The 15,907-nt window shown below is 42.5% G+C and overlaps 1 protein-coding gene across 1 annotated transcript; it reads left to right on the forward strand.

Annotated features, from left to right (window-relative positions):
• The first annotated feature begins 6,056 nt into the window (after positions 1-6,056).
• LOC139474568 (transmembrane protein 50A-like) lies at positions 6,057-15,473 on the forward strand. Its single transcript, XM_071257632.1, has 6 exons — positions 6,057-6,425; positions 8,711-8,823; positions 10,685-10,752; positions 11,310-11,402; positions 12,668-12,728; positions 12,934-15,473. The coding sequence occupies exons 1-6, from the start codon at positions 6,327-6,329 to the stop codon at positions 12,977-12,979; spliced, it is 480 nt and encodes a 159-aa protein (XP_071113733.1). The 5' UTR covers positions 6,057-6,326; the 3' UTR covers positions 12,980-15,473.
• The last annotated feature ends 434 nt before the right edge of the window (positions 15,474-15,907 follow it).

Consider the following 15,907-nt stretch of genomic DNA (forward strand, 5'->3'; position numbering starts at 1 on the left):
CATGATGTTGTATACGGTGGTGATGTACATGATGTTGTATACGGTAGTGATGTACACGATGTTGTATACGGTGGTGATGTACATGATGTTGTCTACGATGGTGATGTACACGATGTTGTATACGGTGGTGATGTACACGATGTTGTATACGGTGGTGATGTACACGATGTTGTATACGATGGTGATGTACATGATGTTGTATACGGTAGTGATGTACACGATGTTGTATACGATGGTGATGTACATGATGTAGTATACAGTGATGATGTACTCGATGTTGTATACGGTGGTGATGTACATGATGTTGTATACGGTGGTGATGTACATGATGTTGTATTCCATGGTGATGTACATGATGTTGTATACGGTGGTGATGTACAAGATGTTGTATACGATGGTGGTGTACATGATGTTGTATACAGTGGTGATGTACACGATGTTGTATACGGTGGTGATGTACATGATGTTGTATACGATGGTGATGTACATGATGTTGTAAACGGTGGTGATGTACATGATGTTGTAAACGGTGGTGATGTACATGATGTTGTATACGGTGGTGATGTACACGATGTTGTATATGATGGTGATGTACACGATGTTGTGTACGGTGGTGATGTACACGATGTTTTATACAGTGGTGATGTACACGATGTTGTCTACGATGGTGATGTACACGATGTTGTATACGGTGGTGATGTACACGATGTTGTATACAGTGGTGATGTACTCGATGTTGTATACAGTGGTGATGTACACGATGTTGTATACGGTGGTGATGTACTAGATGTTGTAAACGGTGGTGATGTACACGATGTTGTATACGGTGGTGATGTACACGATGTTGTATACGGTGGTGATGTACACGATGTTGTATACGGTGGTGATGTACACGATATAGTACATGGTGGTGATGTACACGATGTTGTATACAGTGGTGATGTACACGATGTTGTATACGGTGGTGATGTACACGATGTTGTATACGGTGGTGATGTACACGATGTTGTATACGGTGGTGATGTACACGATATAGTACATGGTGGTGATGTACACGATGTTGTATACAGTGGTGATGTACACGATGTTGTATACGGTGGTGATGTACACGATGTTGTAAACGGTGTTGATGTACACGATGTTGTATACAGTGGTGATGTACACGATGTTGTATACGCTGGTGATGTTCCTGATGTTGTAGATGCTGGTGATGTACACGATGTTGTATACGCTGGTGATGTACACGATGTTGTCTACGCTGGTGATGTAGTAGTATAGGTTATGGGGATCCTGACTCACCACCAACTGAACTGTTCGCGAATCCTATCAGTGCTTCTATGGGGGTCTTAAGTTCCTGTGAATTACATGATTACTATCCAAGGATCGTCATGTACTTTAAGCTAAATTGTAATGAAAATATTCTCTATTATTTTTACTCATACGCATACCATTATTTTGAACGTGGTGATATTTAACAATTTTTTTTGAGTTTGTTGTTCATTTTACTAGTCCAGAAAGTCCCCTTCTTCACAATTGTAAAGAAACACTTGATGACCGTATTTGGATGGCTTCACATCCCTGATAAGATATACGCCTTGTGGTAATTCTCGCCATTTGATAATTTTGTCCCGGGGCAGAAATGCTTCGATAGCTTTTTCAAGTTCTTTCTTTGTTGCCTTGTAATTTTCCATTGTTTTACACTTATGTGAACATTTGCCCAAATGGTTGTATTAACATACAAACATCAATATTAATTAATAATGGATAAAATTTACACTAGGTCGCGAGGATATTGGAAAGGGAAAGGGGCAATACAAAAACTAGAGTCAGCGGCTAAGGTATCTTAGAGTGAGTGAGTGAGTGAGTATGGTTTTACGCCGCTTCTAGCAATATTCCAGCAATAACACGGCGGGGGACACCGGAAATGGGCTTCACACGCTGTACCCATGTCGGGATTCGAACCCGGTTCTTCGGCGTGACGAGCGAACGCTTTAACCACCAGACTACCCGACCGCCCCTAAGGTATCTTAGATGTTGCAACGGATTGGGTAGGGAACAAGCAATATGGCAATACTTACGCGTTATATACCGAGGAAAAAGTTTGATATTTTAAATGAAGTTCATCAGGCCGTACAGAAGTCGGATAAATATCACCATGCAATACAAAACAAAGCGGAACAGGAAAACCCCATGAACTATTATAATCATGTTGTTTCAACACACATTCCCAACTTACAATACAAAACACATATTTCAGACTGGCTGCTTGATTCCACGAATCGAGTGCGACCTTTCATCACAGAGGATGCATTTAGGATGTTCATCTTCGTCAAGTTTCAGCAATATTTTCGCTAAATAACATCATCATGTCTTACCTGACAACCCCTGTAGGTGTGGCGGGTTGTTGGTTTTAATCATGAAGATTACTGATGCCACCTGGGTGTATTCACCTTGGTTGCATGGGATGTTTTGTTATTGTTATGATCACTGTGTGAGCACATGAAGAGGGGATGTGGCTTGTCAAGAGCTGCTTCAGCTGCATCATCGGATTTTAATGTCAACATGGCTGGGCAACAAACATATGACGCGGCTGCATTGGCCAGTAAAGAAATCCGTAATGTACATGTAGCTCCAAACTCACTGGAAATAATGACTTGAGGAAACACTTGTAAGTGCGCTATTTGTTGTCAACCAGATCTGTAAACATAACCTCAGCAGTGAAAATTGAACTTTTGTCTGCGCTTCTGGAAGAAACCGTGTTGGGTCGAATCAGACTGGCACTTGCAACTGTTCCACCACCCTGGGACCCCTCAGTCAAAGCGGATCTGTGACAATCCTGCTTTGCTCGCAACTGATTACATGCCTGTTGGTATACCAAAGAATTAGTTTCTGATTTGTGTGAGTCAGCGAGAACGAGGTCAACTTCCGGCTTCCTGTCAAGGAGGAGAAGACAGATGAGTACGGTGATATTAAGATGACTTGTAGCTGCGATGAGATGCCCCCAGTACCCCATGCTTGCCACGGCAATCTCTGACAGACCAGCCCCTGGTACCCCATGCTTGTCACGGCAATCTCTGACAGACCAGCCCCCAGTATCCCATGCTTGTCACAAAGTTTGATAGGAACTTGATAGACGACCAACAACGTTGACCATTGTGAGACTGATTGTGTGTTATCTTACTTTGACTACACCGACAATCAGTGGTCCAACTGAGCTAACATTATCGGCTGGTTCTTGTCCTATCGTAATAGTCGACCTACCTCATCCCAGACATGTTCCTAGGGGCAGAATTTGGGAGAGCCAGCCTACATGGCAGTACAGCAATGTTATGCTGCCCTTATAAGTTTGTTTCAACATGTGCAACATGTGGGCGCCATTATCCTGCTGCAACGTGGCGTTTCTTCCCGTCAAATGTACAGCATGATCTCGAACGATATCGTCCGGCTAGCGTACGACATTCTATCCAAGCCTTGTCTTGTGAAGCTCAGACCACAGATGCTGTCTCCACACCAAGCTGGGCGTGCCTGACGGTGACATGGAAGCAAATCAAGGTGTACCGCTGGACGTCGGGGCACGTGCAAATTTTGAATTACGACCTTTATGTCTAGGTGATTTCAAGAATACGTGTTGAAAGATACATTATTTCAGTTCAGAATAAATGTAATTTATTGAACTTTATATCAAGCAGGGTTACCTTTTCCGTTGGTATATATATTGGAGTTTGTGGGCCGAACAGTTTTCTAACTGGCCACAAAGCGTCAATTGTACGACTGCTTTTTATATTTGAATTATTTGTTCAACTGATCTTGACTGGATATAAATAGAAGTGGTCAGGCAGAAAAGGGCCACTTTCCTTGTTAACAGTACCACACTCCCAAGCAAAGCCATAGCGCTGTCTAACAGCGTGTCTTTGCAGATAATGAAATATAATATATAACCTGTATGTCGCTCAATATTGTTTTGTTTATTAAGGATGGGTTGGTGAATTAGTTCAGTGGGAAAAGAGAATATGGAGTGTGATCTTTCTTGAGGTGTATGTGTGTCCGAGGTTGTCACGTTGTCTTTACCTGGAACTTGCAGTCACTCGAGACTAAAAATATAATCAAGCCCCTGTTTTACTGAAAAAATACATATGCCACGCATATATTAAAGTGTCAGTTTCGATATTTAAATTTATTTTTAAAAATAACAATTCAGCGCTTGTTTAAGTTTGCGAAATTAATTGAGCTCCGATCCATTAAGAAAGACAGACCAAGATTCATTCATTCCTACGTGCCAAAAGATAAAATGCATTGAATAACTAACTTACTAACTTTGTATTTATCACGTATCACACGCACGCACGCACGCACGGCAATCGATGATATTCCTCGCGAGATGTGAGATGATGTTTTCTCACTGGCTGAGTGTTCTAAGCAGACTGTCCTTATAAGCTTTCCATGGCGCTGATATTTTCCGTGTTAGCGAACTGCTACCGACAAAGCCTAGAGTCTTGCGTATTGGAGATTATCATGAATTAATTTTGAAAACATCTAACCCATTATATGTGTACTTGACAAAAAAGTGTCACAAAAAGAGTTGACGAAATCAGCATGTCTAATTATGTGTTCCATGCAATGATTGCGTCCGGATATGAACACGAAACTTAGAAGCGGCAAAACTACAAACCTCTTTGATCGTCCTATCTTAAGTTTCAGGTATAGATCTACATACGTCATCATTGTTGTTACATGTCTGTTGGTGTTTTGGAATGTAATCTAGTGTGTAAATAGTGACACACGTAAGAGTAAACGTTACGCAAGTGGACGCCAGAGGTGCTAGAGTGTTCTGACAGGTGCCTGAAATTTGACACCCCCTAAAACACGAAGTCCACACCTGCAGAGAGTATGAAGACATCCATCTTTGTTGACCGCCTCCGTGGTCTAGTGGTAGAGCGTCCGCCCGGAGAGCGGAAGGTTCGAGGTTCGATGCCCGGCCGCGTCATACCAAAAGACGTTAAAAGAAAGTACTTGTTGTTACCCTGTCTGGGGCTCGGCATTGAGGGACTAAAACAAGGACTGGGTGTCGTTGTACAAAACAACCTTAGCGCTACGACTGTCGCAAGTCTATGTTAAGGTATGGGAGTTACGTACGATCACCTCAGCGCTTAAGATCGCTTTGTCCAACGGCACCCTGGTCGGCTCGGAGTCAGTATACTGTGTCTGAGTGGGGTATTCATTTTAAACTGCGGCATGGTATCTTAGTGGGCTAGCACTATAAATCGGCATCAGTCCGGACTAGAACACGCAGACACGCATGTGCATGCACGTCACTATATAAGTGCAATAATATTGAACGCAACGTTAAACTCCATTTCACCTCACCTCACTCCATCTTTGTTATCGATATCAACTACTGTATTCTTTATTACAAATAATAAAGAAGTTGTTATCAAAATAATGTTTTACGTCTTCATGTTCTACCAATTTATAACTGGGTCTTGTAACGCCAACCATAGCAGCTACAAGTATATATAGTCAAACAATGTTCAAGTACCGAAATGAAGCACTACCACGCCCGCAGTGCTGTGTTCACAGACAGGTCACATTGTCCTCAGCTCAGTCTTTCGGTCTCCGAAATATCCGTGGATCTATCAGAGCTCAACATGGTTAGGTCGCGAGTATTTTACGTGCGCTTCATTTTCCCCCTACCGGTACTCTCACAACAGTCTTTTTTACGAATGTAAAAGGTTGAGACTTAGTTCAAATATCTCAGCGTTTCTACATGAATATGTGAGGTTTTTCTTCTAATCGGAATTAGTTATTTATTAAAAACTCATCAAATATTGGAGATACCTGATTCGTTTTTGCTTTCTAAACATGCATGTATGTCTGCTTTATCAACACGGGTCTGCTTGTGAATCATTTTTGCTTGCAAAACAAATAAAGAAAGATCGTTCTGTGGTACAAAAGACCAAGTTTGCTGCACAAACTTTGCTGGATATAGTTTTAGAGAAACAACAACAAAAACATTCCGTGTACAGTTTCTAGTTTTCTATATAACCGTATACCGGAAGTAATATGGCGGCCATGTCTTGCCTTTGTAAATAAAGTACAAACATTGTCACAAGCTTGTGTGTCATCGAAACCTGAATTCGGTCTGTGGGCGGAACTGTTACCTGAAGATCATACAACATTTTGGACTTATGGACCCTTAGACTTGTCGAGATATACTGAAACAAACTAATCCAGAAGTTAGGAAGTGAATTGTCCGTTTGCAGTGAAGTGACATCCACGGAGTTCCAGTATCGGTGCGTCTGAGTCTAACTCCCATCTAAGCTGCCAAGATGTCTGGATTTTTAGACAACTGCCAATTACCACGATGTGATTGCATAGAACTTGGTGAAAGGAGGAATCTGGTTGCTTCTATCATATCTGGCATAATGGTACGGTTGTGTTTTCTTTCTAACCAGGATAGGATGACCCTAGACCAGGATCATGCTTGTAGTGCTATATTACTACTCTATAGGGCTCGGACGAATACAAATTAACTACCCAGGTACCCGTTGTAGGTCACAAAGTTAGTTACAAAATGCCTGATTGTGAATTGTTTTGGGTGTAGTGCACTTTACCAGGCGCACTTTTTCAGATCCATTTAGCACTGTGGGAGCTCGAACGCATTTCGCCGGCTCACCGACTTGGCTAATTAATGCGTTGATTTGCCAATGCTCTACCACTGGACCACGATCGCTATCACATGTAGTCAGTGCTCGTTTAACGGGTCATTAGCACCACATTAATAAGCATGCGTAATTTCAGTAAACAATGAATTGCGCATGCGTGTAGTGCACTTTACCTGGCGCACTTTTTCAGATCCAATTAGCGCTGTGGCGGCTCAAACGCGCCTAGCCGGCTCACCAGCTCTGCTTATTAATGCGTTAATTAACCAACGCTCTACCACTGGACCACAGGCGCTATCACATGTAATCAGTGCTGGTTTAACGACTCATTAGAATCCCCATTGTCATGCATGCGTAATTCAGTAAACATTGAATTGCGCATGCGTGTGTCGTCACAGTCCGCTCTCCCATTCATCTTTTCTTGAAACCACACCCACAATTGTTTATGTCAACATGACCGACCAATGGGATTAACCGGATTAACGCTTGAAAAGGTAAGAATTTATGGCTAACCCTTGCTCAAAGCAAGCTAACTCTAATGACCGAAAAGGGGTTTTGGATCGTAAAGACGTGTAAGTTTCCCTAAGACCGAAAACGGGTGTTGGATCGTAAAAACGTGTATGTTTCCCTAAGACCGAGAATGGGTGTTGGATCGTAAAGATGTGTAAGTTTCCCTAGGACCAAAAACATGTGTTGGATCATAAAGCGAGAGTCACCAGAGCGTCAGGCACGGTAACGGTATAACCAGACAGCGTTGGCACTATAGCGCGGTAATTGAGCGGATGGTAGAGCTTGGGCTGCGCCCGGTAAACTGCATTGTTGCCGCTCTCCCATTAATCTTTCCTTGAAACCACACCCGCCATTGTTTATGCCACCCTAACACGACCGACCAATCAGATTAACCATATTAACACTTGGAAAGGTTAGAAATTATGGCTAACCCTTGCCCAAAGTAAGCTAACCCTAAGGACCGAAAAGGGGTGTTGGATCTTAAAGACGTGTAAGTTTCCCGAGGACCGAAAACGTGTGTTGGATCGTAAAGACTTGTTAGTTTCCCTACAACCGAAAACCGGTGTTGGATCGTAAAGAAGTGTAAGTTATCCTAGGACCGAAAACGGATGTTGGATCGTAAAGAAGTGTAAGTTTCCCTAAGACCGAAAAGGGGTGCTGGATCGTAAAGACGTGTAAGTTTCCCTAAGACCGAAAACGGGTGCTGGATCGTAAAGACGTGTAAGTTTCCCTAAGACCAACAACAGGTATTGGATTGTAAAGACATGTAAGTTTCCCTGAGACAGAAAACCGGTGTTGGATCGTGAAGCGAGAGTAACCGGAGCGTGAGGCACGGTAACAGTATAGCGAAACAGCAGTAGCACAATAGCGCAGTAATTGAGTGGATAGTAGAGCTCGGGCTGCGCCCGATAAACTGCATTGTTGCAATTGTTTTACCTGAACACTTGCATAAACTATGTATGGAGATGGGAATTAGTGCATTTTACCGAGCTCATTTTTGTCAGATTTCAATTTACATCACATGGAGGATCAAACTCATGTTGCATGCTTGAAGCTCTGCTGGGCTAATGAGTTAATCTAATTAGCCAATACCCTATCATCACAAATTATTAGTGATCGTTTACAAAGTAATCAGTACCTGTGAAGATCCATCCATGCCACCCATGCTTGCTGTAAAAGGTGACTATCCTTGTCGTAAGAGGCTACTAACTGGATCGGGGGGTTAGACTTGGTTCATGCATGTCCCAATTGTTGAAAGTAAATGCCTGACTCGTTACGTGAGATCACTGGAAAACAAAAGTATAAGCTCCAGTTATCCACGAACAAGTTTCATTTCTTGAGTAAACACACAAATTGTCAAATTTTCTTCTATACTGCTTGTCTGTGAAACTTTGCATTTTTTACTTTTCACTTTTCAATGGAAATAATGGAAATAAGCATGATGTGTGGAGCCAGCTCTGAGAACGTCTCTAATGCACCGTTCAGTATTCAATCACATGTTTACATGGAGTAGGATTAACGATGTCGTATCTTCTTGTCAGTTCTTCAGTGGCTGGTGGATTGTTATTGATGCTGCTGCTGTTTATCCTGACATGAAGGATTTCAACCATGCATACCACACACCTGGGGTCATCGGCACTGTGGCCTTCTTCCTGTAAGTATATACATACCTCACGTCACTTCCACAGTGACCACGCATACATACCTCACGTCAGAGTTACTTCCATAGCGACCAATCGTACATACATACCTCACGTCACTTCCACAGTGACCACGCATACATACATACCTCACGTCAGAGTTACTTCCATAGCGACCACGAGTACATACACACCTCACGTCAGAGTTACTTCCATAGCGACCACAAGTACATACATACCTCACATCAGAGTTACTTCCATAGCGACCACGAGTACATACATACCTCACGTCAGAGTTACTTCCATAGCGACCACGAGTACATACATACCTCACATCAGAGTTACTTCCATAGAGACCACAAGTACATACATACCTCACATCAGAGTTACTTCCATAGCGACCACGAGTACATACATACCTCACATCAGAGTTACTTCCATAGTGACCTCGAGTACATACATACCTCATGTAACTTCCACAGTGACCACGAGTACAAACATACCTCACGTCAGAGTACCTTCCATAGCGACCACGAGTACATACATACCTCACGTCAGAGTTACTTCCATAGCGACCATGAGTACATGAATACTGTCACAGTTACTTCCATAGCGACCATGCGTACATGAATACACTGTCACAGTTACTTCCATAGCGACCATGAGTACATGAATACTGTCACAGTTACTTCCATAGCGACCATGAGTACATGAATACACTGTCACAGTTACTTCCATAGCGACCATGAGTACATGAATACTGTCACAGTTACTTCCATAGCGACCATGATTACATGAATACACTGTCACAGTTACTTCCATAGCGACCATGAGTACATGAATACTGTCACAGTTACTTCCATAGCGACCATGAGTACATCATGTACATGAATACTGTCACAGTTACTTCCATAGCGACCATGAGTACATGAATACTGTCACAGTTACTTCCATAGCGACCATGAGTACATGAATACACTGTCACAGTTACTTCCATAGCGACCATGAGTACATGAATACACTGTCACAGTTACTTCCATAGCGACCATGAGTACATGAATACACTGTCACAGTTACTTCCATAGCGACCATGAGTACATGAATACTGTCACAGTTACATCCATAGCGACCATGAGTACATGAATACACTGTCACAGTTACTTACATAGCGACCATGAGTACATGAATACACTGTCACAGTTACTTCCATAGCGACCATGAGTACATGAATACTGTCACAGTTACTTCCATAGCGACCATGAGTACATGAATACACTGTCACAGTTACTTCCATAGCGACCATGAGTACATGAATACACTGTCACAGTTACTTCCATAGCGACCATGAGTACATGAATACTGTCACAGTTACTTCCATAGCGACCATGAGTACATGAATACTGTCACAGTTACTTCCATAGCGACCATGAGTACATCATGTACATGAATACTGTCACAGTTACTTTCCTTTCCTACCACTGGTACCAAGCTCCCTCTCAGTGCGTGACACCGTTACACTCTCGGTAACCAATGGTAACATTGCTGCCGTCAGTGTGGAAGCAGCCAGTACAAGAATCTTGAAATTTGCCCTCTAACCCCAACCCTCTAAATGGGTGATAGCCCATTTGCGGAGATTGCCACTTGTACAAGAATATATTGTCAGAGTTACTTCCCTTTACTGCCACTAGTACAAGGAATACACTGGTTAGCCAAGATTCACCTCGATAACTTCTCTTGATGCATCACAGTGCCCGTGGGGTTGACCTCAGACCTGTTTTACTTGGGGCTGCACTCTCAGTAAACCAACATTGAACAACTGAAGTACAATTCAAGGGTCTGTTGAACCAGATCTCACTCTCTCATTGTTTCCTTCAGGATAAACTCAGTGTCAAATGGCCAGATCCGTGGTGAGAGCTACACCAATGGATGCATGGGACAGACAGGTAAGATGTCATGTAGTGCTGGTCTGTTACATCCCTCACACTCACTCATTCTCTCACTCACTCACTCCATCACTCACTCCATCACTCCATCACTCTCTCTCTCTCACTCCCTCAATCACTCTCTCTCCCTCTATCACTTAGTCTCAGTCCTAACTTAATCCTCACTCCCTCATTCTCTCCCTCACTCACTCCCTCAATCACTCTCCCTCTATCATTTACTCTCAGTCCTAACTTAATCCTCACTCACTCATTATCTCCCTCAAACACTCTCTTTCTCACTCCATCACTCACTCAATCACTCCCTCAATCACTCTTTCTCCCTCAATCAATCTCAGTCCTAACTTAATCCTCACTCACTCTCTCACTCACTCATTCTCTCCCTCAATCACTCTCTTCCTCACTCCATCACTCACTCCATCACTCCCTCAATCACTCTCAGTCCTAACTTAATCCTCACTCACTCTCTCACTCACTCATTCTCTCCCGCACTCACTCTCTCTCTCACTCCTTCAATAAGCCTCCCACTCACCCACTGACGTGGTGTTTCATCTCCACAGGAGCTCGCATCTGGTTGTTCTTCGGTTTCCTGCTGGGGTTCGGTGCGCTGATTGCTGCGTCCTGGATCCTGTTCGGCTTCTATGTTGTCCAGTGTAAGTACTGTCAACACCCACAACAATCAGGCCGTCCCAGTTTAAGTGTGATGTGACTTGGTGTCCTGAAGCTGCAGCGCAAACTCCTGAATGTATGGAAGTCCATTTGTGTCATGCAGGTTTTGTTAATGTATGGAAGTCCATATCTTACATGCAGCCCTTGTTAATGTATGGAAGTCCTGTATGTGACATGCAGCCTTGTTAATGTATGGAAGCCCTGTATGTGACATGCAGCCCTTGTTAATGTATGGAAGTCCTGTATGTGACATGCAGCCCTTGTTAAAGGATGGAAGCCCAGTATGTGACATGCAGCCCTTGTTAATGTATGGAAGTCCATCTGTAACATGCAGCCCTTGTTAATGTATGGAAGTCCATATGTGACATGCAGCCCTTGTTAATGTATGGAAGTCCTGTATGTGACATGCAGCCCTTGTTAATGTATGGAAGTCCTGTATGTGACATGCAGCCCTTGTTAATGTATGGAAGTCCTGTATGTGACATCCAGCCCTTGTTAAAGGATGGAAGCCCTGTATGTGACATCCAGCCCTTGTTAATGTATGGAAGTCCATATGTGACATGCAGCCCTTGTTAATGTATGGAAGTCCTGTATGTGACATGCAGCACTTGTTAAAGGATGGAAGCCCAGTATGTGACATGCAGCCCTTGTTAATGTATGGAAGTCCATCTGTAACATGCAGCCCTTGTTAATGTATTGAAGTCCATATGTGACATGCAGCCCTTGTTAATGTATGGAAGTCCTGTATGTGACATGCAGCCCTTGTTAAAGGATGGAAGCCCTGTATGTGACATGCAGCCCTTGTTAATTGTGGAAGTCCTGTATGTGACATGCAGCCCTTGTTAATGTATGGAAGTCCATATGTGACATGCAGCCCTTGTTAATGTATGGAAGTCCTGAATGTGACATGCAGCCCTTGTTAATGTATGGAAGTCCATCTGTAACATGCAGCCCTTGTTAATGTATGGAAGTCCTGTATGTGACATGCAGCCCTTGTTAATGTATGGAAATCCATATGTGACATGCAGCCCGTGTTAATGTATGGAAGTCCTGTATGTGACATGCAGCCCTTGTTAATGTATGGAAGTCCATCTGTAACATGCAGCCCTTGTTAATGTATTGAAGTCCTGTATGTGACATGCAGCCCTTGTTAATGTATGGAAGTCCATATGTGACATGCAGCCCTTGTTAATATATGGAAGTCCATATGTGACATGCAGCCCTTGTAAATATTTTTTTTATCTTCCAGATGCGACTCCAGATTGGCCCGGTATTGCTGTCTTCCTGCAGAATGCTCTCATATTTTTCAGGTAATTTATTAATATAAAACAATCTTCTACAGAATATGATAAGAGGATAAGAGCTGATTCTTGTGATCATGTTGAATGGAATACTTTCTTCATAACTTGTAGTGTTATGAACACAAGTGAATTCGGTAGTGCTTATAACAGTTGATATATAGGAACATGATTACACATTCTCCGGCCTGTGAGAGTATCTCTGCTGTTGTTTCAGTTCAATTGTCTTCAAGTTTGGTCGGACGGAGGACCTTTGGGGTTGAGGCGGGTGGTTGTCTGACCCCCAGTCTGTGGCTGAAGTGGTAGATTCCACCAGGAGGCAACTGTAACACGGAGACCCACTGGGTCAACTTGTTGTCACTGTTAATACAATACTACTGGAAAGTCTTCGTTAGTGGATCTGGAGACTGGATGTGGATAATTTAGGACATGATTTTGAAAAACATTTTTAATATACTGACCATTCAGTCCCCTACTGTATGTCTGCTGTATTGATAACTTCCAGGAAATAGCAACAGTTGTGTCAAGTCATAACTTACTGATGAAAAACAGAATTACATCAATGTTATATTTGTGATATTCTTTTTCTATGATGTCTATAGAATACTTTCTGATTCATGTTTTGTAATTGTAAATTGCTTCTGTATTTATTTGTTGTCCCAGCCCATCTACAAGTCTCCTGTCCCCATAGCAACAAATCACGACCCATCCCATGTACATAGTGTCGCCCCGAGACATCTTCCCGAGGAAAGAGAGTTAACTGACTTTAAAAGTCCAGTTACCACCCTTGCAGAACTAGGCTGGAATTCCTGGGCTCGATCGTAGCGCCCACCACTGGCTATAACAAGTGATGTCCCTTCTAAGCCTCCCCTATGGACCAATCAGATTCCATCTCTCATATCACTTGCATTTGCTTCACACAAAATGAGGGCGCCAAGGCAGGACGTTCTGTTCGATAATCAAGATCTATATTGTGATAAAACGGGTCTTACATCGCAAAATGCATGAAATCACATGAGCACTTTGATTAAAAACATGAAAAGATTTGGAAAATATCTGCTGACAACGAGTTGGCAGTGCACATGCTTGGCAAATCCTGCAGTTGACCAAAATCTGCACTACAGTTTACTAACCAGGTGCAATTTTGATTGGACTATACATAGACTAGTTAGTCCAGCCAAAATATAACTCCATAATACCAGCCTAGTTGGTCAAGGGTGGAAACTGGACTATTATAGTCAATTAACTCTCTTGCCTCGGGAGAAGGTCCCATGTTTGCTTCTGCACACAACCGTGTGTATTGTATACCTTACACATCTGCCTGATGTATCGACCTGGTCTGTCTACCTGGTGTTTTATACAGTCTGTCTACCATACTTTATATATTATCTATCCCATCACCTGGCATTTATGCAAGGCGTGCTAAGATTTACTTTATAGATTTATCAATGGTTAATGTTTCTTGTGTCACCATTGAAAACTAAACTCCTGCTTGATAATCTAGAACCATGTGTTCTACACACTCACTGTGGCCAAATCTCCGTACAATGAGACTGCTGAATGATTTAGTGTGTCGATCCACAAGTATCCACTTTCAGAAAACAATGACCTTCATTGCTGTGTATGTGTGTACTGTATACACTACGTTCCTCCTCCGAACCATGAAGTGTTGACAATGTGTCAGTCAAGTAGCTAAGCCTTCATCTGCAAACTGAGAATTGTTGAAACCCTGTGTCAAGTTGTAGGAGATGTGGTCACATCAACTGTGGTGCAGGAAAGCGTCTCCTTGTAGTTGGACGTGTCATGATGTGAAGCCATCTCTCACCTGTCAGTGGTCTGATTGTAGGCTGTCATCTTCCTACAGACATGGTATTAAATGTCAAGCCGGTGTTGAAGTAGCAATGTAATGTGACAGAACACAAACTTGGTCTATCGTTTGTGAAATAACATGAAGAACTCGCTGCCTGGATCACAACTCGCTGCCGGGATCACAAGACACCTGGCCAACGGTAACCTGGGAGAACAGGTTGCACTCCCCAACATCAGCGCTTGTATCCATGGCAACACCTGCAGTAAGGAGAGAGACCTGATACCCACTCGTCAGTGCTTGTGTCCATGGCAACGCCTGTAAGGACCTTATACCCACTCGTCAGTGCTTGTGTCCATGGCAATGCCTGCAAGGACCTGATACCCACTCCTCGGTGCTTCTGCTCTGCTTTGTTCAATCTCATTAAAATCAGATCTTAGTTCTCGATACCGCTAAACAAAGATCTGAGGACATCCCATTACGGGTCACGTCAGACCGACCAATGGAATGACCAATCAGGAGGAAGCTTTCTCGTGCTTTAAGGCACTAAATTCAAATTGGCGACTACGTTTCGAAACATATTTTGACAAATTCTCGATTACAAATTTGAAAGCTAAACAAAAGAACATTCTGGAATGGCAAATAGATGGTCTAGATTGTATGGATTCAGTCGTTAAACCCGTAACCATCGTTCGGAATACCCTGTGTTAAAGTTTTCGAAATTGCATGATTAGTAACCACATTCTGACTGTCACTTTCATAATCTGGTAAGCGACGTTCTGACTGGTCGGATGAAAGGTCGTTCTGATGTGACCACTAATGGGATGTCCTCAGTGAAAACTAAGGTCTGATTTTAATGAGATTGTGCTTTGTTTGTCTTCTGTTGAATTCTATTTTGGTAATTTGTGCCTTGTAAATATTTGTATGTTTCTGTTATATAGAACACAAATAAATGTTGTTTTCAGCAAACAGACTTTATGAGTGATTTTAGCTCAACATGATATTGTCAATGTGAGCCTATGTTATGGATCTTTATCTGTCGTCCATCTGTAAGTCCATCTTCTCCTCCATATCTACTGAATCATTTTCACACAATATGTTCCCCATGTCCCTGGTTCCACTGATGTAAATATTCATTTTGAAACATTCTAAATGGTCACTGCAATATCAGTGACAATATCTTCTCTGAAACTTTTAGACATACTGTCATGAGATATTTCTTTGAAATGAAGAAAGGTTTTGATATTGAAAAAGCATAATAAATTGTAAACTACATGCTTACTGTATTGAATAAGGTTGATTTGACAGGATATTGACAACATCAGAGTTCCACAAGATTGTTTAAGAATTTGTTTTCCACCCAAAGAGAAGATTATTACGAGAA

The sequence above is a fragment of the Haliotis cracherodii genome, unplaced genomic scaffold, assembly GCF_022045235.1.
Source record: "Haliotis cracherodii isolate W230 unplaced genomic scaffold, xgHalCrac1.p SCAF_3, whole genome shotgun sequence".
Classification (NCBI taxonomy): Eukaryota; Metazoa; Mollusca; class Gastropoda; order Lepetellida; family Haliotidae; genus Haliotis; species Haliotis cracherodii.

What these genes read in the sequence shown, in the direction of transcription:
- LOC139474568 (XM_071257632.1), top strand. Translation starts at nt 6,327, where the DNA reads ATGTCTGGATTTTTAGACAACTGCCAATTACCACGATGTGATTGCATA. An exon ending in CGGCTTCTATGTTGTCCAGT is followed by an intron (nt 11,403 to 12,667) that starts GTAAGTACTGTC and finishes TTTATCTTCCAG; the next exon opens with ATGCGACTCCAGATTGGCCC. An exon ending in AATGCTCTCATATTTTTCAG is followed by an intron (nt 12,729 to 12,933) that starts GTAATTTATTAA and finishes CTGTTGTTTCAG; the next exon opens with TTCAATTGTCTTCAAGTTTG.